This window comes from Anopheles maculipalpis, chromosome 3RL (genome assembly GCF_943734695.1).
Source record: "Anopheles maculipalpis chromosome 3RL, idAnoMacuDA_375_x, whole genome shotgun sequence".
In the NCBI taxonomy this organism is placed as follows: Eukaryota; Metazoa; Arthropoda; class Insecta; order Diptera; family Culicidae; genus Anopheles; species Anopheles maculipalpis.
Window position 1 is genome coordinate 29,456,092 of NC_064872.1, and position 27,148 is coordinate 29,483,239.

At 43.0% G+C, this 27,148-nt stretch overlaps 2 protein-coding genes across 2 annotated transcripts in view; one reads left to right on the forward strand and one right to left on the reverse strand.

Moving 5' to 3' along the window:
- Nucleotides 1-27,148, reverse strand: part of LOC126565520 (transmembrane protein 242) — a 479,972-nt gene that overhangs the window by 214,317 nt on the left and 238,507 nt on the right. The gene's annotated exons all lie outside the window — the stretch shown is intronic.
- Nucleotides 17,499-24,402, forward strand: LOC126564504 (protein mothers against dpp). Its single transcript, XM_050221569.1, has 3 exons — nt 17,499-17,559; nt 22,819-23,102; nt 23,182-24,402. The coding sequence occupies exons 1-3, from the start codon at nt 17,499-17,501 to the stop codon at nt 24,400-24,402; spliced, it is 1,566 nt and encodes a 521-aa protein (XP_050077526.1).

A 27,148-nucleotide genomic window follows, 5' to 3' on the forward strand; every position in this document is an offset into this window, starting at 1 on the left:
CTGGTGGAAACTTGCTGCAAGTGCAATAAAATAGTCTATGATTCGATCGACGAGACATCAATGAAGTGAACGATCTTCAATCATCATGCACACCACAATGGCAGGCGGCGGCACGATCGAGGATGTGTAAGTATTGGTAGGAATGTTTGTAACAAATAAAAGGAAAAGCACAACGTCTGAGAAAATAGCACGATTTCGCTATGATTGTATCGTCGACGGCGGTGAAAATAGCATCGATTACACGACAGCAGGAAAGAATGCGCGTCTGCTCACACGGCGTTGTACAATCCCTATGTTTGCCAAAATAGCATCCGTGTGCTGCTATGGTTTTCGATGCGTCGGTTCATGTTTTAGCGTTGGGATTGATTATTAAACAACAGAAGGGATTTACTTGAAGATCGCATTTGTACTAAAGATTTTTACTTTCGGGACAAAATATACACAACTTTGAGAGATCTGCATACTACCCAGGCACATTGTACTCTGTTCGAGGAATGTCACCGTTTGATGTTGAAACATTTATTTGATAAAAATTGACCTCGAGTTACGAAAAATGTTCCCCGTGGGAAATTCTTTACAGCAGCAAACCAACCAACCTCCCCCCGCACCGAACATACGGCACGAGAAAAAGGAAGCAGATTGTCTACGGGAGACAAGCACAGCACAGCTTGCCCCATCGGAGTGATGAATATGAACGCTCGGTGTTTGTGTGTGGTTTTTTGAACTTTTGTTTTGGGAAATGAAAGGCGGAATCCCTGCTTCTGGTCGGTCGCTAATTTTATCGCACGTGAATCTAGCAAAGGGCGGGGAGGGGGGGATGGGGTTATCTTGTTGGGTGTACAGTTTTTCTTTCCTTCCTTCACGATTCACTGTGTCGTCTGTTTGGCTAGTAAATCAGCTGAACGCAGCAGAGGCAGTAATGTTGGCTGTGTGTATTTTTGCAGCAAACGAAAGTTGGATCCGTTCCGAGAAACTTGATCACCACACCTGCATTGTGGACGTGAGTAGAATGCGAGTGTGTTTAATGGGAGCTATTTATGCAATTATTGTACAAAAATGTTACACTTTTCGTTTGGGGATTTTTGTGCGTCTGTCTGAAATTGGGATCGAAACAATCAGGAAAATATTTATTAGTTGAAAGTTATCACTAAATGCTTTTATGACTTTTCTCACTTTTGCGAGGATTAATCTGGATTTTGTGAGGCCTTTTTCTTGGCTTAACGATCTCTAAAGGTCGCGCCGGCCCATCAGATGGCTTACTAGACTTGGCAATACCACGTATTTGGATAGTCAGTTCCCACTTTGAGGGGACGGTCCGAATGGGATTTGAACTCCGGTCCTGCCGTTTGAAGACTGGCGCCGCTGTCACCTATACCATCTGCTGGATAAATAGGCCGCTAGAATGCCGCTCGACGCGTCATTAGGCCTGATTATGAAACCCAAACGTCTTCTCAAACGTCACATAATTGTCCGACGTTTAAAAGTCGATGACAGATGTTTGTCGAACGGAAAGTCAAAAATTTGCATTGCCTAAACCAAACGGAAACGCGAATTAGACCGAAAGTTTTCCGTCAGTCAAGTGCAACGCAAAGTATAGTTTACATTCATAAAAACCATGTTTAAGCGTAAATCGATAGTAAAGTGTATATATATTTACGTGTATATGTTATGACAATAAATTTGAAGTAATTTTAGTGATTTTATTTGGTGGTTTGCAGAAATTATTCTGAAGTAAGAACCATGAAAGTCCGCCACGAAAAAATGTCCACCACAAAAAGTATATTATTAAACCGAACAGATTTATTAGTTAATGATGTTGAATGTATGTAAAAAGTCGACGAAACATTCGTCAACTCTAACGGGAGACCATAATTCATCTTTGCTGTCCGTTTCGTTAGAGTCTTTCCGTCGGAAAGCTTCCCGTTTGGCTTTGACAATCAGGCCTATTATATCAGACACAATTTTCTTTTTATTTTGCTATCCTGACGAAAGTCCCAGGTCCTACCCTAGACGTAAATGAAGTATCTCCGTAAAGTTCTCAAAAAGGACCAAGATTTAAATCAAGTTCTGTGATGTTTCTCTGTAGATTTTAAAACACTCACAAACAACTGCCTTGTGAGTGTCGCCTAAACCGAAAAAGCTACAAGTTTACAGACCTGCAGGTGATACATTCATTCTGTTTTGCTTATATCAAAAGGGTGTTTGTTGTGCAACTGATAACACTTTAACGTCCTTTGTACTTACAAAGGCAAAAACCCTCAGGGGAGAATATCCTTATTGCTACAAGGACGCATATTTCCTTGCTGCAAGCCTTGTGAGCACAAATAACGAAGGCAATGAATTTGCGCTCATTGGACGTAAAAGATTATTTTCCAAACTATTACTAATCAACGACCTGTGTATGCAAAAGGCAACAGCACATCAGGAAGAGCACAACCTGATCATTAAGTGTTTGTAATTGTGGCATGATACACAATTCGTGCAATAGCAGTATCCTCGCCCCATAACTTCCCTCCTCTTTTGTCTTTTTGTTTCGTACATTGATGAAATTCGTCAAGGATATTCCACGCGCTGTTGTTCGTGTCCCGCTAACCCTCCACTATTGCTGCAGGACAGCATTGCTGCTGGCAAATGGGGAACAAAGCAAGCGAGAGAGCGTACGAAAGTAGTGGAAAAGCCTGGACGCATAAAAAGCTAAAACTTGTTAACGATTTTTCTCCCTTGAACGTTGAAAACGGCAGAGCTGCTCGATAGGTGGCAGGAGAAAACATAGGAAACAGTCAATTACGTCAATGGAATTGTAGTGTGCAGTGCGAACCCCCACCTAGCGTTTGCAATGCGTAATTCTGGAGTAAAACCGTAGCTCCATCGTTAGTTACAAGAAAGGAAAATGGCAGGACATCATTCGGGGTTTAGATTGTAAAATCTAGTTGTGCTAGTGACATTAGATGCAAGCAATAATTTATAATTTATCTAACAGAAAATGAACTCTTATTAGAAGAAGTAGTGAAAGGTGAAACCATGATTGTTAAAACAGATAAAATTTTCGCAAAACTGTATATTTCTGTAACGTTTTCGTATATTGAAAATTAAATTTTTATCTAAATAATACTTTAAGCTATCGTTATTTGTTCGATTCGTTTGTCTGATATTCTTAAGACATAACCCGCCATCCTGGTCTTTTTTTTTTGAAGTCTTGAGAAGGCACTACTTTCTCCACTGTGCGCAAATAAATAACGGCCGTTTTTTCACAAGTTTTTTTTACTCATAGCATTTTTTTGTAGAAATTTTGTCAATCTCTTGTCTTGTGGTCTTTATTATTTATTTATTTCATCCACCTTTCGGAAAAATGATACGTTTTTCGACGCTGATACTAACTGCTGGTCAGCCAATCCATGTACCATGTATCGGAACAGATAAAAATCCGATGGTGCCAGCTCCGATGAACACGGCGGGAGCGGTAAAACATTCCATTTGAGGGTATTAAGGTAGTTTTTCACAGGATGCGAGCATTGTCCTGCAGCAGAATAACTTTGTCGTGGTGTTATGAGTATTCTGGCCGTTTTTCACGCAGTGCTCTGCTTAAATTCATCAATTGTTTCCGGTAGCGTTCACCAGTGATTGTTATCCCCGGTTTCATAAGTTCGTAGTAGATGACGCCGAGCTGGTCCCACCAAATACTCAGCATAACTTTCAAGCTATGGATGTTCGGCCAAGCTGATGATGTTGGGGTATGACCGGATATCCCCATGATTTTTTGCGGCTAGGATTGCTGAACAAAATCCGCTTCTCGTCTCCCGTGACGTGATTCTGTACAGGAACCCCTTTTCTGTTGTGCCGCTGGACCAACAATTCACACATGAAGAGACTGCGTTCAATGTCCCGCGGCCTCAACTCGTGTGGTATCTATTTGTCCTCTTATCATGCCTAACGCGTTCAACCGTGATGAGTTACATCAAGCTCTTCTCGCGTTTGACAGTGATTTTCCTCGAGTAAAGCCGTCAATTCTTCGTCGGCGAACGTTTTGGGCCTTTCTTCACGTTGAGAATCCTCCACGGCAAAATTACCGCTTCGAAAGCGTCGAAACCAATCACGACACCTTGTTTCGCTTAGAGCAACATTGCCGTAAACACTCGAAAGCTCTCGATGCGCTTCGGCAGCAGTTTTCTTCGCTCGAAACAAAAACAACAACACCTCCCGCATGTGGCGCTTATCCGGCTCAAAATCAGACATTTTCAAGAACTAGGAACATTTACTCGCACGAAATAATCACTAATCCGTTTACACAGTTTGCTTATGTCATTCCCGAACTTGATTTATGACGTTTGTAAACCTCAAAATCGCGCCATAGTCCACAGTGGCCCCATCGATTTCAAAACGGCCTTTATTTATATGCGAGCCTAAGAAAGCATTTGGGTTAGTTTTTATTCAACTCTTCTTGGCTCTTTGGCCCTTTAATCAAAGCCGAACTTAATTATGGGTACTACGTAGCTGGATAGTCAGGAGGAACGATCCTGATGGAATTTGGAATTCCTGAACCCCGGTTAGACGTGAAAACTGGCGCCGCTGTCGCCAATGATTATAAGGAAGATTCTTAGGCTACGTGGAAAATTTGATCTAACTTTTAAAGTGTATTTTAATACCTGTCTCTCAGTATCAAACAACTCTCGTCTCTGCTCCGATAGAGTTTTCACCTTGCACACACAGATATAACAACCAACCCTTACTTGCTTCAAACGTCAATCGTCATCCAATTATCATACCGAACCGTGTAGAACACCCCGCTCGTACACGCAGTGCAATCACTCAGCAGCTGTGCGGGTTGCCGCACTTTAAAAGTGCACCACGGTTCGCAACCCACCGGATACGACGGCCTTGCATATCGTGCGTTGTTGCAATCTCAGCTAGCTGATGATGATGATGAGTTATGTGTGTGCGTGTTCGGTTGCATGTAAGCCTGTCCAGAAGTAGAAAGAGGGTGGAACAAATTAGAATGACATATAACGGCGTCAGTTGGCGATACAAGCAGGACCGGTAGTGGCCAGCTTATGGCACGCGTACGTAGGTCCTGGGTTGTGGTGGTGGAATTAAAGCGCGATTTCTTCCCGACCCACAACTTCACGAATGTTACTGGTGGTATGGATGGATGAATGGATGTTTCATGTGGAATAAGATACGTTACGGAAATCGGTCTTTCCTATTTGCTCTTAAGCTCCTGCGGAGTTGTAATAGAAGTGTGTGAGTAGATGTACAGTACGAGGTTCCCAAGAGATAGTAATGTTTTTCCAATAAAGACTTGATTTGATACAGTGGATGAAAGGGAAATTTTATCGACATAAGATCCTGCATATGTGGTTCTGCTGTTAAGATATTCCCAAGTCATACAAACTACACTTCAAAATATGATTCTATTTTCCCTTAAACTCTACACTGTCTCTCCACACTCAAATCTTGCTAACGAAGATCTGTTCTGCATTTTATTTCGCTTCGCTCTTCGCCGCTGCTCATCTAGGATGCATTATGCATGATGCACGATTAAATCACGCTTGAGAAATAAAATCATATGTTTTCTAAACAAACTACGCTTGACAGGTAATCGGTCGTAAAACCCTGCTTAACGAGCCCATTTGTGAAGCAGAGTATTTATGCACCCGAACTGCGCTCTCCCCTCGGAGGGGAATTATGGTGGCGCGTTTGTACAGCTGCGGTGGCGAACGAAAACGTTCCCTCGCTGTTCTCGGTGTTGGAAAGATGTCTGTCCACTGTCTGCTACCGGTTCGATTCATCGGACATAAAGTTCGCCACCAACTAAGCGAGCGTTCGTCCATGGCGATGTACGTTTTTGCCCACGGATTCTTGAGTTCGTGTTGTTTCTCCCGTTCTTTGGCAGTCTCTTGGTTATGCACTCGTACGCTGCAACGGCAATGCTGGACGGCGTTTGCGCTCGTCAGTACCCTATAAGATTATGAAGGAGCCGTTTCCTTTAAGTGCTATATAAATATATTAAGCGCAGAGCGGTGAGCTGTGTTGGTGATGCTGTGTGCACCCTTCACTTACGTTCCGGCGGAGATGTGTTGCGCTAGGTTATGTCTAAAGCCAATAAGAGTTGAGGAATCTCGGACATCGTCATCTTCATCAAGCGAAAACTCCCGTCTCATTTCGGGAAGCATGAGTCGTAATTTTTCGCTCCCTTTTTTTCTTTGCGGTAGAATGCGAATTGATGAACCCAACCTCCAAAAGCTGATTCGCCGGAAGCAATCGCAGTAAATTGCTTTATCGTCAGATAATTTCGTCGTTTGTTGCTTTATTGGTGTGAAAGCGGAGAATCCCAACAGCTCACTTTAATTCGCTGTTTATTGTGGAGGATCTTATCAAGTTCTGTGTTGTGTCCCCTTGGGCATTCGTTTTGAGATTTCGGTACACTTTAAATGGTTTGAAGCAGTGGTCGCGTGCTGTGCTCTATTGGTCCCCTGGCATAAACCTGCATAATTTAACAGCGATCAGCTGCAGAGCTGGCGTTAAACATTGGTAAATGTGGATCGTTGGAAGAAAAAGTAGCGGCTTTTGTTTATATTACTTTCCTCAAGTGTTTTGAATTTCTCGACCCGTGGAAGAGGTCTAAAAGTGGAAGAAAAAAACGTTCAAACGATGCACTTTTGCTCCCAAGAATAGGCAACACGATCGTTCCAATAAAGAGAAAGGCTGATTGTTGCGTTTCGATCGAGACGCGAGAGTCGCCGGCCTGTCGGGCAATTCGGGCGCGTGTCCCCGTTCTCTTCTTGTGTATCTTCCAGGCTGTTGCGTTAGTGAGGTGGGTAATATCCCAACCCCTCTAGCGATCCTCTTACCGTCTCCACACCTGTTTATCGGACAGAAGTAACTGTGTTATGTCCCATCGACGGTGATCCGTTAGGTGCGTACGTTTATGTTGTGGCCAAGTACTTACAAGCACTACATCGCGGCTTCATGTTGGGTAAAACGGAACGATAGGTCGAGCATATGATGGCGCTCCATGCACATCTCAACCAGACGTAGCCAGCCAGTTGCATGTGCCGCGGTCAACATGATCGTATCATTTATGGTCGATTATTATACCCCAGCTTCTGCTCCCGGCTTCTTCGGGTTTGGGGTCCCATGGTGGTGGTGGTGCCACGCGACCACGATACGACGATGTGTGCGACAGGCGCGTTCTCTGCTCTAATGTTCCCATTTGTCCATGCACTTACGTGACACGATAAAGGCATCATTTAGTGTCGATGCTTAAGATGCGATGAGTTTTTAATGATAACGCGAACATAAACTGGATTGTATTTTTTCGAAATGTAGATTAGATTATGTATTTGATAGGGTCATCACTCTTTAGAAAAGTTTTATTTTACATTAGTCTGTGTGTATATTTTGTTTGCGAAATAAAAATGTTTCAAACATTTGTAGCGCAAGTCATATTGCTGTATATGGAGGCGTACTCTCAACATAAGTGATTGTATCGAATGAAAAAGCAGACATACTTCTCAAGTACCCCTGATATCAGGGATGCATTCCTGCGCGCTGACCTGTTTTATTGGCGCCCAATCCAAAAACAGAAACTGCACACAAATCCACCTTCGATATGCATTCCACCTTCGAACGGTCCGGGGAAGAACTTCCATACTGCGTGCGTGCGTCTCAAGCGGTTTTGTACGGTTCAAAACAGGTAGTCCCGGCACCACAGGGTAAGATCGATCGATCAATTGGTACGTGGTCCATTTCTTCGCGGGGCATCTTTCACCGCAACCGTACTGAGATATGTCGCAGGGTGCGTGCGCGTGATTCAATGAAGGGCAGTTGAGCGGCGCCAGATAAATGCTCTGCAAGTTAATTTGTTCCGGATTAGGAAGCGACCGCGGCAAATCACGCACTCCTGAAAACCAGAAAATGCAATCATAGTTACACTATGTTACACGTACCGGAACAGAAACGAGAAAGTATGTTCGTTGTGTGATTCTTAATCGGACGGGTATGGAACTTCGCGATGAAACTTTCATTTGAGACAAGGTTTTTGGGAAAATTATTCACTGACATGAAGTTGGGTGGTTTCTTTGGAAAGATGTTCGCTTGCAGATCACGTAGCGGAAAAATTAATCTCACTTATTAAACTACCTTCAGTTTGGGAAGGTTGTCTGTTAATTTTTGGGGTAAACAAACAGCAGAATTCTAGAGCTGGTTGTCACATTAGAATTGTATGAACCGTTCTCTTTATCGCCATAGCTTGATTTATTGAATGTTTACAAAATATTCATGCTTGCATATGTATGTTTCCTTTAAGAAAAAAACAAGGAAATTTGATCGCTGTCCACCACCACCGAACACAAGCGAAGAAGATGGACCCCTTTTTAGTGCAAAAACGTGCAGTTGCATGCAGGAGACCCTCCACAATATCATTGACCTCATCTTCTCTCTTGCGCACGAACTGCATCGTTAGCGCCATGCGCCCAGTCGTTTATGACGGACCGGGGACTGAACTGCGTTGTTCGGTTCGGCCCCTGGCATAATGCTCTGCGACATTGCCGTGTTTTGTCGGGGCAGTGTCGCGCCAGTAATATGTTTTGCCTGGTTTATGTGACACTACGCCGCGCACGATCCCCACCGCTCGCACAAGATCAACGCGTCTGATCGTTCTTCCATTTACGTCTGATTTTCTGTTCGCAGCTCAATGTTGCTTTCACTCCGGTTCTGTGTCCATTTTTCGCTTCGACAACATTCATCATCAGTACGGAGGGCTAACAGTATGGTGCATCAAATGTTATGTGAACGCACGTTTTATGCACAGACGCATACAGCACGGCTAGATCTCGGCTCGGACCTGTCATACCGTTGGATGTGCGTTTGTGATTTATGCGTTTTGTGCCGCAAAGGTGTGTGGACGATGGATGCAACAGCGTCCAACTGCTCTCACATCTTGATAGTGGTACAAAATGGCGGGAATGGCGTCTGGGATGCGGTACACTGTGCTCTTAGAACGTAGATCAGACCGGCACCATAAAGTTAGGGGGGTGATTTTGATGGATCGATAAAATGATCGACAGACAGTGTGGATGGTTTGCTCAAGATCGTATTAAAATGAATATAGTAATTCTAGTCTTAAGGGAAATACGTTAGTAGCTTACCAGTATCAGTGGTTTTGAAGCAACATCAATAATTAATCTTATAACTGTGTCCGAAAAGCAAGGTGACATTGGATGTCAAATTTTGCGCGGGAAAAGAAACTCCTTGTTTTTATTGTTCGTTTGTCAATATGTATGTTTTTGACAGTTCTGCCACCCGGCTAGGAGTGACAATTTGTTTTCGGAGCTGCGCCGGAGTACTTTCTGTCCATATAAACCATGTCCAAGCATCACGCATGTATCAAATTTCGTTTGCGCAATTAAATAAACGCTGCGGAAACATTGCGGATGTTACAAAAAGTCTTCAGGGAAGAATCTATGTCGATGAAAAATGTGTACAAATGGTTCAGTGATTTCAAGAATGGCCGTTGAGAAGGTAGAAGACGAAAACTGTCATGGGAGACCATCCGGCTCGACCGACGACGCCCACGTCGTCCAAATCAAGGATTGGGTGGTCAACAATCCTGAAAGATGTTTTGGGGATGAAGCGGGTGAAGTCTCGCCCGGTGCCGTCAATTTGAGGGAGTTTTTCGCAACAACTGGCACCCATATTGTTCCGCAGCCGCCGTATTCGCCAGATTTGACACCAGCCGACTTCTGACCGATCAAACAAGCTAAATCAGTCGCTTCAGGAACACCGTTTTGACACTATCGAGGGGATAGAAGCCGTAGCGAACTAAAGGACATCACAGCATCCGCCTTTTCCACCTGTTTCGAGGAGTGGGAGAAGAGGTGGAAGAGGTGCATTGCATCGGAAGGGGATTACTTCGAAGGTGATGACCTTCATTTGGCCTGATAAAAAAACCATTAAAAAATCCACTTACGTTGTTACAAATACTGTCCAATAGAAAATAGAATCACCTCTAGAGACTTCAACAACTCATTAGGGGAATCGGTATACGTTCTCGAAATGGCGACAAAAACGAGACAATATAGATCTCGAATCACGTAACTGAATCACGTTCCGATTGGAGCAAATTATCGCATTCAATCTGATGTTTAACGGAAGGCAAACCAGGGAGCCTGTATTTACTAAAACGAGCACCTTTTCCTACACATCCTATCTGCGCATCGCACTGTAATACTTAGTTCGTTCGTCTGATCACTCCCTGGAGAGATGATCCTCTGCCAAGGAAATGCGAGACCCGTATGGTAGAAAATTGAAGCAAGTCTAGAATATTGCTCACTTCAGGTTTTCTTTCTGCAGTCGATCACGCTCCTGGGTCTACTTTTTTCATCCCACCTCGTCCAGCATCACGTATGCGGTGGGATCACTATTGAGTGCAAATCGATCATGTATCACAGATAAAGTGCTTCGAACTTCGACGGTTCCGGGCAAAATTGGAACGATCGTTGCTGTGTGCTGTACATTCTAGAACATATGGGCGCCGATCGTGCAGTGCAAAACGGTGAAAAGAATGGTGTTTCTCTAACACAGATCCCAACCAACCATTAGCGCACCATCGCCTGATGACTTTAAATGTTTTGTAGCGTTTAGGTATGCAAACTGCTGTGTTTTCGTTTTGTTGTTGCTGCGTTTCGTTGTTTCTCTACCTCTTTTGCCATTATGGTAGCGGCGATCGGTTCGTGATCGCTAGAACTTGAGTTGTTTGCAATTCGATGATTATTGCTCTCCGAAGGAATCTCTCTTCCCACGCGGAGTACTCGTAGATGCAAACACAGATTCAGCATATAGCATATGATAAACGCGAAGGCGGACAAGGCAGCACAATCGAGCCCCTGAAGCTGGCAAGCAAATATACTCGTTACTGTTTATTTTCAATCTTTGTTGTGTTGGGGTTTTCCGCTTCGAGAAACAAGACGGGTAAAGCAATATTATAGTGCTCAGAACTGGCGTAACAGATTTTGTTGATACATATTTTATAAATCAACAAGGATTTTGAAGGTAGAAGATATATCTGGGGTTGTACATCAACGTAAATCCCACAACTCTGGTCTGATTCGGAATGCTACCGATGTTGTGACTTCAATGTACAGATGTTTTGTTATTTTGTGCGAATTTAATGGACATGAAATAGAAAAAGCTGGTAAATGTCGTCCAGCTGAGTATTTTAGAAGCACAAAATTCGCAAATCAGTTTTTATATGTCCAGCTGACATCGAGGTACTTCTTCTTCTAGGCTTACTAGACTCTCCGATACCACGTAGAGTTGCATAATCAGTGTCCTAACTACGCGAGGGACGGTCCCGGATGGGATTTGAACCCTGGCCCAGCCGTTTGAAGACCGGCGCCGCTGTCACCTATACCACCGGACCACCCAGCTATTGTTGCGGTAAACTGGCTATTTATTGACGGGAGAAGAGGCCAACTCGTTTGCAGGTATAACGAAATATTTGTTTGTTTTCGGCCTCAGTGTTGTTGTTCATTTAAATCTGCCATCGTTTTATTGTAGTTACTGTAGGCTCTTTATATTCAAAAATCATAAAAAAAGAGAATAGAAAAATCATAAAAAAATAATCAATTCACAGAACAAATTAAGCTTCTAAGAAATTCCTTTACCTTGACTCGGCTTGGAAATCCTAACGGGAATGCAGCGGTTTTAATCTACCAATTTATCGCGCCTTTTTTTCCGAGTCCGAGATCGCACAACGCCTGTTGTGAGCGTTTAAAACGCAACACGATTGCAACCCGGCTAGAGGAAAGCATATACCACCGACCGCTACCACCACAATCAATACTAATGAGACGAGTGACATTGAATGTGTATAAGATGATGATTCTGGAAGAGAAAACGACAGATCAATCTGATTGGGAGGGTGAGCGATTCTGACAACTCTTCTAGTAAAGTGTGCATTTCATGGGCCCTTTTTTTTTTGTTCGGTGTCATACGACGCAACTGATGGATGCTTACCGTTACGATCGTTGGAACTGGGCAGGGGCAAGACACAGCTGGTAACAACCTATCACATCCCAACGGAAAGCAACCAGGGGGCAGAAAAATCTAACTATCTTCGTCCATATGCTGTGTCCCATGTGTGATCATCGTCATTGTATGCTTTGCGCCTGTTCCTTATGATTCGCGTGATCGATCGCACTCTCGCGCCGATCGGATTTAGATGGTCGAGTCGATGAGAGAGTCGCGCGGAGTCGCGAAAGAAAGCGCCTTTCCAGTGTTGCTCTGTGCGTGTGCTGAGAAGCAAGCGTGTAGAACAGCGGAGAACAGCCGCGTGTTCGGTTGTGTTGTTTACGGCGAAGAAATCGAACGACGACTAAGACGACGAGCGTCGTAGCGTAGTCGCCGAAGTTTGTTTCTCAGATGCGCGCAACGTTTAACGCCAATCAGTTCTCGGTTCGATCGCGTTGCGTAAACGTCGCGCTTTCTGGTTGGCTTTCCGCTGTGTGTGCCTGTCGTTGTCGTTCGTTGGTTGTGTTTGCGTGCGTATTTTTTAAAGTTTTATATGTTTAAAAAGTGTATGCAACAAAAATGGATGGATATACATATCTGTTTACATCTGGTTGCTTGTAAATGGAGCGTGTGTTCGACCATACAGTTTTCTCAAGGATCCGAGATGCAGTACAAAGAAATGGATTTAAATTGAATTTCAATCAATTCATGACGCAGAAGCAAGACGTTCCTTGCGTGATTGTGCGATTGTGAAGTGGAGCGGTGCTTTTAGAATCACTTTTGCGCTAATGGAACTAGTGGGGCAGCTTCTTGTGCATCTTCTAGTATCGATTGAGCATTATTGCGGCAAACAAATGTTCTGATTAGTCTCGCGATTCTCAATGTTTTGCGTGGAAGTAAGACGCGAAAAACCAAACGAATAGCTGTGCTCTAGTACGCCTAGGATATTGCGAAATCGATTAGCGGTTCTCCACCTCTCGGCGTGTAATAAGCGCAAATGGGCTACAAGGGGAGAGTAGACTAAAAAAAAAACTGCGTGCTTTAGACGATGATGACGATCAGGTTGTGATGATGGTGTCGATCGATGAAGAATGAGCGTTCATTTTCTTCTCTCGCTTCTTGAATTCGATATGTGGTTGTGCGCTTGCTTTCGTTGGTGTGAAGGGTTGTGTGGTGGCGATTGGCGCGGTGGTGATGATGATGATGGAGGTGGCGCAACTCTGGCGCCAACGCACTGCCGAGTCGCGATTGGGGTTGTACAAGCGCGCGCGGTATCGATCATCAATGTTTGATTCTGATGCCTCTTCCCTTTCCGTTCCCTACCCTCCCCGGCTGGTTCGTGCTTTTCCAGGGCTTCTCTCCACACACGCGATCTTCTTCGACCGCATTAAAACGTGATTTAGAACAGATATTCGATTCTTCAGCGCATATTTCTATCCCCGCCACGCCAAGTCCTCTCCGATCGATCGCTTTTGGAGAGCAGCAGAAAGGTAGCAACACCAATCAGTAGGCTGTGTGGGCCATCCGTACATTGTGCATGTTTCTCTGGTGCAATGTAAACTTCAAGGAACGGAACGTACAGAAAAAAAAGAGCATCAAGATACCCGGGGTCGCTTTGGGTAGTGAGTCGTTGGCGTCAGCGCCTTCGGCGCGTACCGAATATTTGTTTACACACCGTGTATCGTTAAACGCGCGAAGCAGACAACAACATAACACATAACGCCGTCCTCATCAGGCTCAACGCAGTGTAGTTGGCTGTGAAAGGGGGGGGGGGGGGGGGGAAGTATTTTACAGAGGATTTGTTTATTTTGATTGCCTTTCATATTGACATTAGATATATCTAGTACTTGGGAAGAAGGGGTAGAAAGGGACGTATGGCTAGAGGGACACAGAGCGTTAGAAAAGAAACGACAGGCAAAAAAAAAGTGCATAAACGCTTGATGGTGCCAATCGGACGAAGGAGTCTGCTTTTGAAGGTTGTGTTTTATTTGTTTCCGATTTTTCTTCGATTCTAAATTTGAGTTAGTTTTCGCACGTTGATTTCGCGGGTTCAATGACCGCACGTTTCCGGTAGCAACTTATGTTGCTACACAGTTTGCATGATAATATTACGTCCCATCGATCATTTTTTCGCAAATCGCTACACAATTTTCTAATTGTCTGCGATCGTGATCATCAATCAGTTTTGCAAACTTTCTCGTGACGCGCTCTAATCATCATCAGCCAGTTTCGTTCGCGTTTGTTGTCAAGTACAGTTTCGACCATAATTACCAAAGTAAATCACGATCAGACGACTTTAACTAATTGGGTAGGCTACACCAACCACCAGACGCGCGCAGCTGCGAGTTAGTCTCGGTGATACACTCGCGCGATACGATGATGATTTTGAGTGGCAATAAATCATCGACACTGTGCACGGGGAATTCGAGAGCAACTGGGCTTTTAAAAGGGGTGGAAACCGCAAATCTTCGCTTGGCTTTATCATCTCACACTTGTTTGGGGCGGAATCGAATAGCAGTAGTGCGTTTGGTTACACTTTTTTGTGTCGTTGGTGCTGCGTTTGTCTATTAAAGTACTTTGTTTTTGAGGAACGTCCTGGCCTTATTGTTTTGACTTAGTGAGGATAGTCAGTCCTCACCACTGAGGATGAGGTTTGGCCCCGGTCCTGGCGTTTGAAGACCGGCACCGCTGTACAACCGGGCCGCCCCTCTATTCTATTCTAGAAAGTCTATTAAAGTACTGTTCATTTAGAATTTGGTTACTCTGTCTTATGTGTAGTAGAGCCCCCTAGTGGTGCTATATGGAATTTTTTGACACCTATCAGTAGGTATTGGAGCATTCATCCCTCTTATGGAATGGTTTTGGTATGATCGTGCTTGTTTCAGCTATTATTAACGATGGAGTTGCAGCGCAGACAATTTTGCATACCCACTTCGAATATTCTACTTGGTCCGGGAGAAAAATAGGAAATCTTCCATAAAAACGCGTCTTCTACTTTTGAACATGTTTTGAAACGGTTTCGGAAACGTCAAAGCGTGGCTTGAATGGTTGAACAAAATCGTTGTACAGGAACAGTTGATCTTCAGCTTAGGTAGAAGGTGTTGAGAGCGTTACAGACTTACATTGGACTTTCGGATGGGGATATTGCAAAGCAAAAATACGGTGCAGCATAAGTACCGTCTGAAGAATCGGATTGAATGCAGACTACCGCTCTTTTCGTGCCTCAAAGCAACCAAACAGAACTCTGAAGCATAATTACATCGCCAAACCACGTGCTCCAAAAATTATTTGACCAGGTTCTAACGAAAGTTCTGACGAAACGTTCATATAAATTGATTTGAGGCATTAGGGTAACTAATTTTTTCGTTTTAAAGCCTGTGGTGAGGCTGGTGTCATTGCTCGGTGACGTTTGACGTTCAACGTCATCTGTCAAATCCCATACATTTCCCTTGCAACTAGTGGCATGAATGACACTCTATACTCCACTGTCAGAACATCCCCAACTTCAAGAATTCTAATGTCAGTTCGTTCCTTTCAATCGGTGGCGCCATAAATTATCAGTCAAATTTTTGTGCTCTTTTTGTGGCTGATGTGAGGGGAAAAAAGGGTTCAATAACAATGTTTTGTAAAATTTGTCCTACATTTAATAAATGGCACATGTTTATCCTTGAGATGATCGTATAGGCGATTCCAAAAAGTATACAGTTTAAGAGCAGCTCCAATTTTCATTCTAAAACGCGTACCAGCTGGTGATAACACTCATCGCTAATATAGACGCAGCAAAACCGATTCATTTGACAGTTTATTGACCTAGTAAAAAATTGGCAAACTCCAACGTTTTCCCAGTTGATAACCTCGAGTGTAATAAAATTTGTTCTTATTTAGATTTGTTGGTTCTGCTGATTAATCCTCCAGCGCTGGGGGTTGTGTTGTGCTTCTCTTTTAATTACGGTTCAAAGCTAATTACCTACGAGAACTTCGAGGGCGTCACTTCTTCACCGTAGCAAAGTACAGTTTTGCGTCTCTTACTGTACGTCAAATAACAATAATACAAAAATATTTTGAGTTTTTGTCTGCCCTGTGACAGTACCCTTGAAATCGAATGTTTACCACAAAGTTTTACGATCAAAACGATTCCCCCTCCCCCGACAAACCCAATGAAGCGATAAAGTTTATGATTTTTTTTGAAACCTATGCCTTGGGGCGATAGTCGACCTTTTTTTCGAATATGAATCCAACACACACAGACAGACAGACAGTTTACAAGTTTTCATTCTCCAATATCCGGTTTGGAATCTCTATTCCCCGCAATTCGCGAGGAACGCGTGCGAATGGCCGCCAAAACATGTCATTTTAAATGTTTATCATCGTGCGCGGTTAACAGTTTGATTGTCACACATTTCTCCCAGATGGTTCTTCCCACTGCTTCAACGGTGGTCGTATCGCCTTTTTTCCATTTTCTGTTTTTGGGTTTCGGTTCTGTGCGTGTGTTTTCACCTTTTTCGGTTCGTCTTAGATTTTTAGAACCTAATGGAATACAGTTTGTTTGGTTTATTTTGGTGAGTTTTGCTTGTTTTTTTCTTGCAATTTGTTATGTTATGTGACAGTTAGTTATGTCACGAGATTATGAAAAATATGAAAATGAAGCTGTCTCTGATGATAGAGGACAATATGATGCAAACTGAATGCAATAAATTCATAAAATGTCCTTCCTGTCCTAAAACTTCGAACAGCAGGACAAGACATGAAAACGTTATCAGCAGCATCAGTAAAACTTGTGTGGTTTTTGACTAATGATACTCACAATCCTGGAAAATAAGAATTTCTCAGCTACTGGTTTAATTTTCAATGGAATTCTTCTTAACAATATAGAAACATGTTTAGCATAATCATCATCATCATCACCAACCATCGTCCACCACCATCAACGGTTCGCGCTCGTTGCCGTTGACGATTCCAAAGCGTACTGTCCGATCGAGGGTAAAATCCAATTATCATCGTGATGGTTCTTCCTTCACGATGCCTCGCACAAGATTATACCGAATGCTGTGAACGAAGAGTAGAAAAACAAATCCTCCCCAAAGGTGGGAAATCTTTCAGCCGATCGTGGAATACCCCGCCAAGAAAATCAAGAACTCCATGAATTCTCAGCGTGTATGAACTTCGCTGCGTGACCGGGAAAGGTGTTATAAGTGATAATAATCGTACCGATCGACAATCTAAATTATCTCGCTTTACTCTTCTCCGCTCTCGGACCAACCAAAGATGATGAGTTTAATGTGCACAGTGTGAGTGTAAAAATTCCGAGCAAAGCTGTTCTTGTTGGTCAGGTTTTATTGGGTTAGAAAAACGTGTTGTCATATTGCGTTAGCTGAACTGGGCGTTGATTTGTGCGATTGTGTCGTGGTTTGGAGTGTTATAAATCGATACAAAACTACAGAGCAGCAATTTTTCGAGTTGAGTAGCAGTTTAACATCGTAAAATTATCAATGCTTCATTCACTGGATTACAACACACCGTCGGGGGCAGAAATGGCAAATTATGGAAATGGTTAGTTATGATTTCGATTGTCGAATTTAATTTTAACTTTATAGTATACATATCTAGCATAAGAAACGTCTACAACAGAAAAACAAAACTCGATTCTATATGCTCAGTGCAAAATATTTTCTTTTCTTCATCAAAACATCAACAAACACCGTCTCCATAGAGTTATCTGCAGTGAGATCTTTCACCAGCCCACACTTGCAATGAACACAGATTTGTGTCCTTTCTCAGTTGTATTTATGTAGCGCGTCTAGAGCGGTCTAGAGCTGGAAGGAGCCGTGGCCGGCCCCGATATGTGTTGATATTTATGAGCTGAGCTTATTCATACGTGTGTGTACACATGTTTTTTGCCAGCGGGCGCACCGAAAACAAAAATGCAAAACGCTCAACAAAACAAGTACTCGTACCGCAGAGAGTACCAGAGCAAAGGTACACCTACGTGCATGTCGTTAGTGTTCAGCATCGAATGCGTTATATTGTTTAATGTTTCAGCGTTGTGCAGAACATAAATTTTCTTGATCTATCGATATTTCTCCTCTCGTGCTCTCTGAGACAAAGAGTTATTGGAAATTTCAAGGTAATGGTCAGCTTTAAAGTGCATTAGATGTATGGGAGCAAAATATATTTAGAGACATTCGTACCATTGTGATAAACGACGACAAAAGTAAGGCTGCTTCCGATTTTCTTGCAGGGTTTTACGATCCATGTGAAAATGTATACGCAATTTTGCATTTAAATCATCAATTATTTAGATAAAAACGGTCAGTAGTACCACTCGAACATACATTACTTTGAAATGCTAAACGCTTTCTTCACAACCCACAAATGGAAAAATAATTTCACTTGTTTCGCTCACGCCCAATGGCCCTGGGCAACGAGAAATTTCAAGCTTTTGAAATTGGTGTTGAACTGTCAAAAAATCTCTAAATAAGATAGCTTATGTATGCGCCAGGTTCCCAAAAGGCGATTTTAAAGCGAGAAAATTTCAGAAACTCTCTCACAAGAACCCGAAAATCTCGTGATTTGATTTTGAAATCAAATCAATTTTGATTTTGAAGTCTTTTGTAGTCTTAAGGATTTGCGCTGCACGCAAATTAAATTTTAATTGAAATTGTGTACTAGCAGAGGCTTCACTTTGCAAGCCCACTCGCGTTGTTGTAAATGTATAGAATTATGTTATCCTTTAAGGACTTAAAACCCGTCTCGACAGAGTTGCAGTATTGTTGGAGATGTGTCCTTAGGTTGCTGTCCTTGCAAATCGCATGATGGTTTCGCGCGAAGCAATGCTGTGTGTATTTCCTCGCTCGATATCTTATATCTCAAATCGTATTGGAATATAAACATTGGAAGTTTGATTGAATGTTTTTAACCATAACACCACGGTTTTTGAAATAAATCAAATGTTGATTAAGTCCTTTCATGAAATGATTTAGAAATTTTAAATTGACCGTTAAAACCCTGTAAGTTTTTGGTTCCATTTTAATGAAAATTTTATGAATTGATGTTAAGTAATGATTTATTGAGAAAAATTAAAACCATGGATTCTCAATCCCAAAGAAATATTTCTGACTTGAATATCTTGGTATCTTACCTGTTTCACGTCGAGTCGCTCTAACGCTCCCGACGCACTCTGCCGAACGCCTATCGACGAAATGCATCTACCACAAGGTGCGTTGCTTCTGGGGTGTTTTATTGCTGATCGGTCGCAGATTAGCGTGAAAACAAAGTGGTGCTTTAATCTGTCCGTCAGTGCAATAAACATGAATTAATGGTTGTTCGTTTGCCACCTCTCACCCCGGGGTGGCGGCGTACAGTGGCGCGTTGGCTGTTCCGCACACCTGTTCCAGTGAGTTCCTTCGCTTGGAGTGCTCTTTGCATTACGCTGCCGTCTAGAAACGAGTTATTAATCGATATTTTACAACCCCCTGTCACACGCCCTGGAGAGTAAGCTTTCCGGTGCTGTTGCACTTTAGCACTTTAGTGCAAATAGCTGTATGAGTTGATGCATTTGAACTTCCCACTTAGCCTTAGGATTCTGATAATTGTGAGCGTGTGTAAATCAAACCTGACCAAACAGGACTTAAGATTCCGGGGCGAAGGATATAGATTAGGAAGCATGCTTTTCTACTTTTAAATCTTCTTTGTTGTAAACGTTACAAAATTTAGGCTTACTGGCTGGACAACTTGCTCATTTATCTGTGTCAATTAAAGTGCGTGTGAGTGCTGAACAGGTAAATGGGCACCCGGTTTTATTTGATGCTTTGTCCACTCTGTTATTAATTTAAATATTACGATTTAATCACAGCATAACGTGACAACTTGAAATATAATTAGAAACAGACATCAAGGAGAAAAACGCAGTGGAAAGCAAAGTACACTTTAATGGAGCATGCGCGAACACCAACTGTTCTAAGCCAATAATTACTTAACTAAGAGCCCCAGTGCGTACGTACGCGAGCACGCCTAACGAAAGTGCTCGAGACCAATGCCATTTCATACTTACAACAAACTTGTCACCTGGCATCGAGTGCCGCAATTAAGCTGCATTCGTGTGCAGCTTAACTTACGCACTGCGTTCGCAAATAGCACCCCGATTGCGCAGATAATGTAATCGTAAATCTTTGAATTTGTGCAACGCAAAATGTCTTCCCGGCTAGACTTGTTTCCGTGCGTTGTCTTCATCAATTTTGCACATGCATTAACTCGTGCAGAAAGATTCCAAAATTCCGGTCCATCAATCCCAATTTACGTCACGCCAGTCTAATAACAAAACACACCTTCGGTTTGTGACAGAAAAAAATCACTTCTTCTTTGGAGGCTAAAGAAAACAAAAAACCAGTGTTACATCGAGCCCGTAGGCATCGGCGTTGGCGATAAGATAAATAATGTACGCTGGTGCTTTCTTCGCGCGTCCGTTTGCGTGCAACTATTGCGTAATTGCACCGAGGGGAGCCCGGAGCTACGACCTAATTTATGTTTAATATTTTCTTTTCGTATGCCCTCGATCGCGACATACGGAAGCGAAGACGATAGTGAATCGCATTATCGCGCTCATAAGAACGGAAGCGGGGCTTGTGTGTTTGATCGATATGTTTTACCGGGGAGCGAAAGAGGGAGAGACAGCAGGTCTATTTGTTTGGGGTTGGGGTGAAGAAATTCACCACAAAAAAGTATTTTACCAGGTGGAGTGCTGATAGCAGCACATCGAGTAAAGATCGTGAAGAGTTATGGTGAAAAGAAGGCATAATCTGGAAGTTAAAGTCAAGGCCAAAGAGAACTTTTGGCTTATTTTGAGCTGATTGACAGGAGAGTTTCCAATTTTCATCCTCTTTGGCACTATAATCTCAAACACAGGACTCAGCCATCACTGTTGGCTTCCTTGGCTAATATTGTCCGATGCTGGATAGTGAAGTCCTGCTGCTGGATCGGACTTGATGGGTATTAATTTTCAATTCCATTTTACTTCAATATGTGCAATGCATGCTACATAATACCAATCGGGCCTAAGTTTGCAAAATCGCAACAAACTTTCACCGCGCTCGCATTGACCAATGAAAGCGCGCGCTGCATTTCTCGCATCATGAACGGTTTTGTTTGTATTCAATTAGGTTTTCTTTCTTTCTTCCTTCGCTATTCAAACCAAAAACAAATAAACAAACAATAATCTTGTTATAAGCCGCCTTTTAACCCGTTCGCAATCACGATTACATGATGCGTTTCCGCCAGACGCCGATCATCGTCATCCACGCAGCGGATGTGTGTGCATGTTGTGATTGGATCCCGTCGTTATTGTAGGGTAAAGTTTGCATCGCTCATTATGGTGCACCAGTGAATGAATGTTGTGGACACTGGCGGTTGCGATTGCTGTTGTTGCATTGTGTAGCATTGTGTTTTCCTTTATGCCACATGCTAATCAGCACAAGAAAAGGCTGTATTTGCGCTGATGTTGATGTTTATACCGGCAGACACATGGTGTCGAATCAAAATCACCCCGGGGTGATGATGCTCTCTTATCGCAGAGGAAGCGGATTATCGACGGCTTTGTTATTAATTTTTTATGCAATGGTGGGTATGGGTGCATTCTCCTGCTCCCTGGCTGATGGAGTATATGTGTGTGTGGCATGTTTTGACAAGGAATGGGATACCACAAATATTTCTGTCAATTAACGGTGATGATTACAGGGTGATGGCGCTAACATGGCGCCATGCATCAAATTTTCTATAATTTCCTGTGCATTGAAAGAATCTATCCAACTGTTAAAACCGGGTTTTCTATAGCTTTACTATGTTGCCTTAAAAAAAGAACGATCTCGGTCGCAAAACTGGTCATCTAATAGCATACTAAACTGGCTGATACCACGAAATTGGATACTCCGCACCAGGCCGCTCCTGAAGCACTGAGACTGAACAGTGAAGAATATCTAGGAAAAGAAGGACAATATTATAAAAATTAGCTGTGCCAAAATTGGCGGCCCGGTGATGTAGTGGACAGCGGCGCCGGTCTTCAAACGGCAGGTCCGGGGTTCAAATACCATCGGTTAATGTTGTACTATCGAAAGGGTTTAACGTCATTTATGGATCGAGGGACAGTAGAAGGTAGCATTTGTGTTTCCCTTCAACAGGCAGTCACTGCAGCCGGACTTTTGCAAGACGATGTCGAGTGGAATCGTGCGCTCCAGGACGGCGTTCCATTTCGGATGCCCTCTGTTGAGCTGTGGCAACTGTTCGCTCTCATTTTCTCCGAAGAAATGCCTAAGAATCCTCACTGCCTTTAGGAGGCGTACGTGGAATATCTTTGCAAAAAAATTCCTTGAATCCATCCACATCGATACACTGCAGTGGATTCCGATCAGAATCAACTGTTGCGCATTGTGGAGGATTTTAGATCTTTGCGTATCATCGATCTTTGGGGAACAACTCCAACAAAAACGCTTGCCACTTTCGACAAAATACCTCAGCTCTTACATTATTAGCCGGTCAAATTTGAAGCTTTATTAATGCATCCCGAAAAAGCGTAAAACCTGGGTGTTAAGATATACCCCGGAGTTTTGTTGCGTAGCCCTATATCCGGGCCAATCGACTAGCCTTGAGGCAAAGGCAACAGTTGAAAACAGTTGAAAATCCAAAAAATTAGTATGTTTTATCACAAATGTAATATTTCTACTTTGAACAAGTTGATTATGTTAATTCAAACGATAAAGATGAATGTGGTATTCCTCTACACAATATCTAACGTGTTTTCCGGCTATCTTACAATTCCAGATTACTATTTCACAATGGACACCGACGATGTGGAATCCTCGAGCAGTAGCACGATGTCGAGCCTCAACAGTCTGTTTTCCTTCACTAGCCCGGCAGTGAAAAAGCTGCTCGGCTGGAAGCAGGGCGACGAGGAGGAGAAATGGGCAGAAAAGGCAGTCGACAGTCTGGTAAAAAAGCTCAAGAAACGAAAGGGCGCCATTGAGGAGCTGGAGCGTGCACTATCCTGCCCAGGCCAGCCCTCGAAGTGTGTTACAATACCGCGTTCGCTCGACGGACGACTTCAGGTAAGCTCCATGATCCTAGTTAGTTGTTTCGCAATAAACGCGTTTGCCAAAGTCAATACTTATATCGATCGTATTTTAGGTATCTCACCGTAAAGGATTGCCTCACGTGATCTATTGCCGGGTGTGGCGTTGGCCCGACCTTCAGAGCCACCATGAGCTGAAACCGATCGAAACATGTCAGTATCCGTTCAGCGCGAAGCAGAAAGAGGTGTGCATCAATCCGTACCACTACAAGCGCGTCGAGAGCCCGGTGCTGCCACCGGTGCTGGTGCCCCGCCATTCCGAGTTCGCGCCAGGACATTCGCTTCTGCCATTCCACCAGATGAACGAGCCAAACATGCCGCACAATGTCAACTACTCCAATACGGGTTTTAATAACTCGCATATGGGCGGTGGTGGTGCAGGTGGCGGTGGAGGTGGAGCGGGAAATGGTGGTGGAGGTGGCGGCGGTGGTGGTGGTGGTGGAGGTGGTCCTAATTCACCCATTTCGTCCCATATGGGTCCCAACAGTCCGATGTCATCGGTATCGAGCCCGGGACCGATCAGCTCCAATCCACAGAGCCCGTACGGAGCGTTACCGGAAACTCCACCACCAGCGTACAGTCCACCGGAGGAGGGCAATACGGTAAGCGGTGGCCAGGATGGTAATCAGATGGATACGAATCAAATGCACGGCGAAGTTGCACCGGTAAGCTATCAGGAACCCCCGTACTGGGCGAGTATAGCGTACTATGAGCTGAATTGCCGTGTTGGCGAAGTATTTCACTGCACCAATACTTCCATCATTGTGGATGGGTTTACCAATCCGTCCAACAACTCGGACCGCTTCTGCCTGGGCCAGCTGAGCAATGTGAATCGTAACAGTACGATCGAAAACACCCGGCGCCATATTGGGAAGGGCGTGCATCTGTATTACGTTGGCGGGGAAGTGTACGCGGAGTGTCTGTCCGATTCGGCCATCTTTGTGCAGAGTCGCAACTGCAACCATCATCATGGGTTCCATCCGAGCACGGTATGCAAAATTCCACCCGGCTGCTCACTAAAGATTTTCAACAATCAGGAGTTTGCCCAGCTACTGTCCCAGTCCGTCAATCATGGATTCGAGGCGGTGTACGAGCTGACGAAGATGTGCACGATACGTATGAGCTTCGTGAAGGGTTGGGGAGCGGAGTATCATCGGCAGGATGTCACCTCTACACCGTGCTGGATCGAAATTCACCTACACGGACCACTGCAGTGGTTGGATAAGGTGCTGATGCAGATGGGTTCGCCGCACAACGCGATCAGCTCGGTGTCGTAAGCGGAAGTAGACGGTCTCAAATTCATCTGTAGCACGTGCATAAGTGTGCATGTGTGCACGATATAAGAGAAAAGGTTCCACACCACAATCGATGGAAAATCTATACTAAACCCATCTACTGTTACTGATAACTGGCATCATTGTAGTGAATAAGGAAGGTAAAGGTGGAATAACTGTACGATGCCATTGTAAAAGATTTCAACAGAACTAGGGACGAGATAACGCCCGAAAAGGATTTATTTTCGGGATTATTTTCTAAGCTCACTTATAAACTGCATAAAGCAAGGTTTCGGTTTCATTCACCATTCTCATTTCGATTGAGAACAGATCCTATCGATGCCTAGAAAAAGTGTAAAGAAACGCAGCTAGAATAGGATTTTGTTGGTAAGTTTAATTCTTTTAAGTTTTAATCGTTCTTTTATATTCTTGATTTTAAAAGCAGGATGACAGAAGAGACCACGTGAGGGATCAGAGCAAGTAGATTATATTCGTTTTAGTTTCGTACGTGATAAGCTTACATTTAAGTGCGCTCTTTGTATCAGACTAAGCAACACACGTTTTCTAGATTGATGCAGCACCGTCGTTTTAGCCGATTGTTCCACGTAAAAGCCCGTTGCAGTACTGTGTGCATACTTAAGATGTGCGATGGCAATCATGCACACACACACACAAACCTGCGCTTTCTCTCTTTGTGTGTCTGTTTTCGGGAAAGCCGTACCAGGATGTCATTGTAATGACGAGCTTCATAGGTCGAAGTAATGAAATTGACTGCAGTACCTGCGGGGTGATTTTGTCCCAAAAAGGATCGAACAAAAAAGCCATTTATTGGCAGAATAAGATGTTTGAATCCACACAGAATCCACGCTACGCGGTTACAAGTGCCTACTGTTAAGCCCAACATTTAAATGCGTTAAAGTCAAGTGAGTGCAATTTTTAAGTTACACCGGGGTGTAGAAGGTGGATCGGGCGGAGAAGTTCGGATCCATCATCATACCGGTACCGGCTCTTCACCAGGAGCCAGGAACCAGTTTTTGACGTGATGTGATTATGCTAATGCCATTAAAGCAATTGTGCAACTATAAATATGAGAGTATATGTGTAAGAAATAGTAAGATGCAATTTATTTTTGTTTTAGTGGTTTTTTAAACCAACTATAGGCTGATGAAGTGCTGTAATGGAGTGATTTTGGTTTACTAACTGTACAACGACAAACGCTCTTACTGTATATCTGTGTGTGTGTCTTTATGTTATGTTAAATTTTTTTACGTTTTTAGCAAAGTTTATTCAGTTGCTAGTAGAGTTGATATGTGTTCGCTATAAATGATTTTATCTTCGGTTAATCGTACATCCTTATAAAGTTTTATTAGCGGTAAGATAGTGTATCTGGCAATGAAGGCTTTCTCTGTGCACACAACAAATAAAAAAAACCGTTGCAATGTTTTATTTTTTTAATTTAACTTGTGCTTCCGGTGAAACTTAGTACAGCGAGGATTTAATCCTTTGGATGGGTGCAACAATTAACATCTAAATGCAGTCTTTTTTAAATTTTCACGTAAAGGCTAGAAATACGCACGAACGACTTCGCCAACTTTCAACTTGCTTTTTCAGTATTTCCTCCAAAGTCTCTTCAGATAGAGATTAACGAAAAACAGATTCAAATTGGTCCCAGTATAGGCCTTTTGCATTGCAATTTGCATAAAAAATGCCTTTTAAAGTGGTTCAATCGAACTAGATTTGATGCCTTAATTAAATTCGTGGTGAAGGTGCCTGTATAAGTTTGGAATGGAAAAAGTTATATTTAAAAAAAGAAAAGAAGCAAAACAACATAAAAAGTAACCCCATTTGCCCAACTTAAGAGAGGCTTTCTACGTATAATCAGATGTCCTTCAACGATACACTAATGTGCCACTGGAAACGTTTACACAAAAAAGTAACAGCTATGCCTTGTTAGGGGGAAAAAGGAAGGAAAATTATGTGACAAAAGCGTGTTAGATAATAGAAAACAATGGCCTTTTGCATACATGCCTTTGCGCTTTTTTCTTGTATTGGTTAGAGAAATGTACTTGCAAAGCAGAAGAAGAATTTGCAACACAAATGCGCCTTATTTTTTGACGAAGAACATAAGAGAAGATTTTTAATTGTATACCAACTGTTTTATTTAGAAGTAGAACGAAAAGGAGATAACAAACTTCCACGTGCTGCAGTTAGATTTGTTTTGCTTATGCATAAATGGTAGAAAAGCCGCTCAACCATAATACTGGCACCGAAATATTTTCGGACTAGCAGCAAAACCACTAAATGTCGTGTTCGATTGTATTTTAGCGAATTGTTTCTCCTCATGTGTGTGTGTGTTTGTGTGCGTGCGTGCGTGCGTGTGTGTGTGCTTCGTGCCTTGAATTGTGTTTGCGAATATGTGTGTTTGTGTCTATGTTTACGCCACGGTGCGTGTGTGAATAGTTTAGACGAGAGGTTTAGACGAGAGATACTATATTATATACTTTAAACTCGTAAGCGAAACAATCAACATTAACACACATACAACTTAAACGAATAGAAACTGATGCGTAACCAGTTTGAGCAGATAAAAAAAGAAAGAAAAACATAGAACAAAACACGGTGTAGTAACATATGTACATATTAAGACCAGCACAATAAATTCTACAGCATTATAAAAGCGTGTGCAAAAATGGTCCCTAATTGTGTTGGGAAAGATGATAGAAAGCGTAAGACGAGGAAGAAGATTAAA

Bases quoted from the DNA above. Each gene is read 5' to 3' on its own strand.
- LOC126564504 (XM_050221569.1), top strand. From the start codon at position 17,499: ATGCTTCATTCACTGGATTACAACACACCGTCGGGGGCAGAAATGGCA. The intron at 17,560-22,818 runs GTTAGTTATGAT...TTACAATTCCAG, and splicing joins AATGGCAAATTATGGAAATG to ATTACTATTTCACAATGGAC. The intron at 23,103-23,181 runs GTAAGCTCCATG...ATCGTATTTTAG, and splicing joins CGCTCGACGGACGACTTCAG to GTATCTCACCGTAAAGGATT.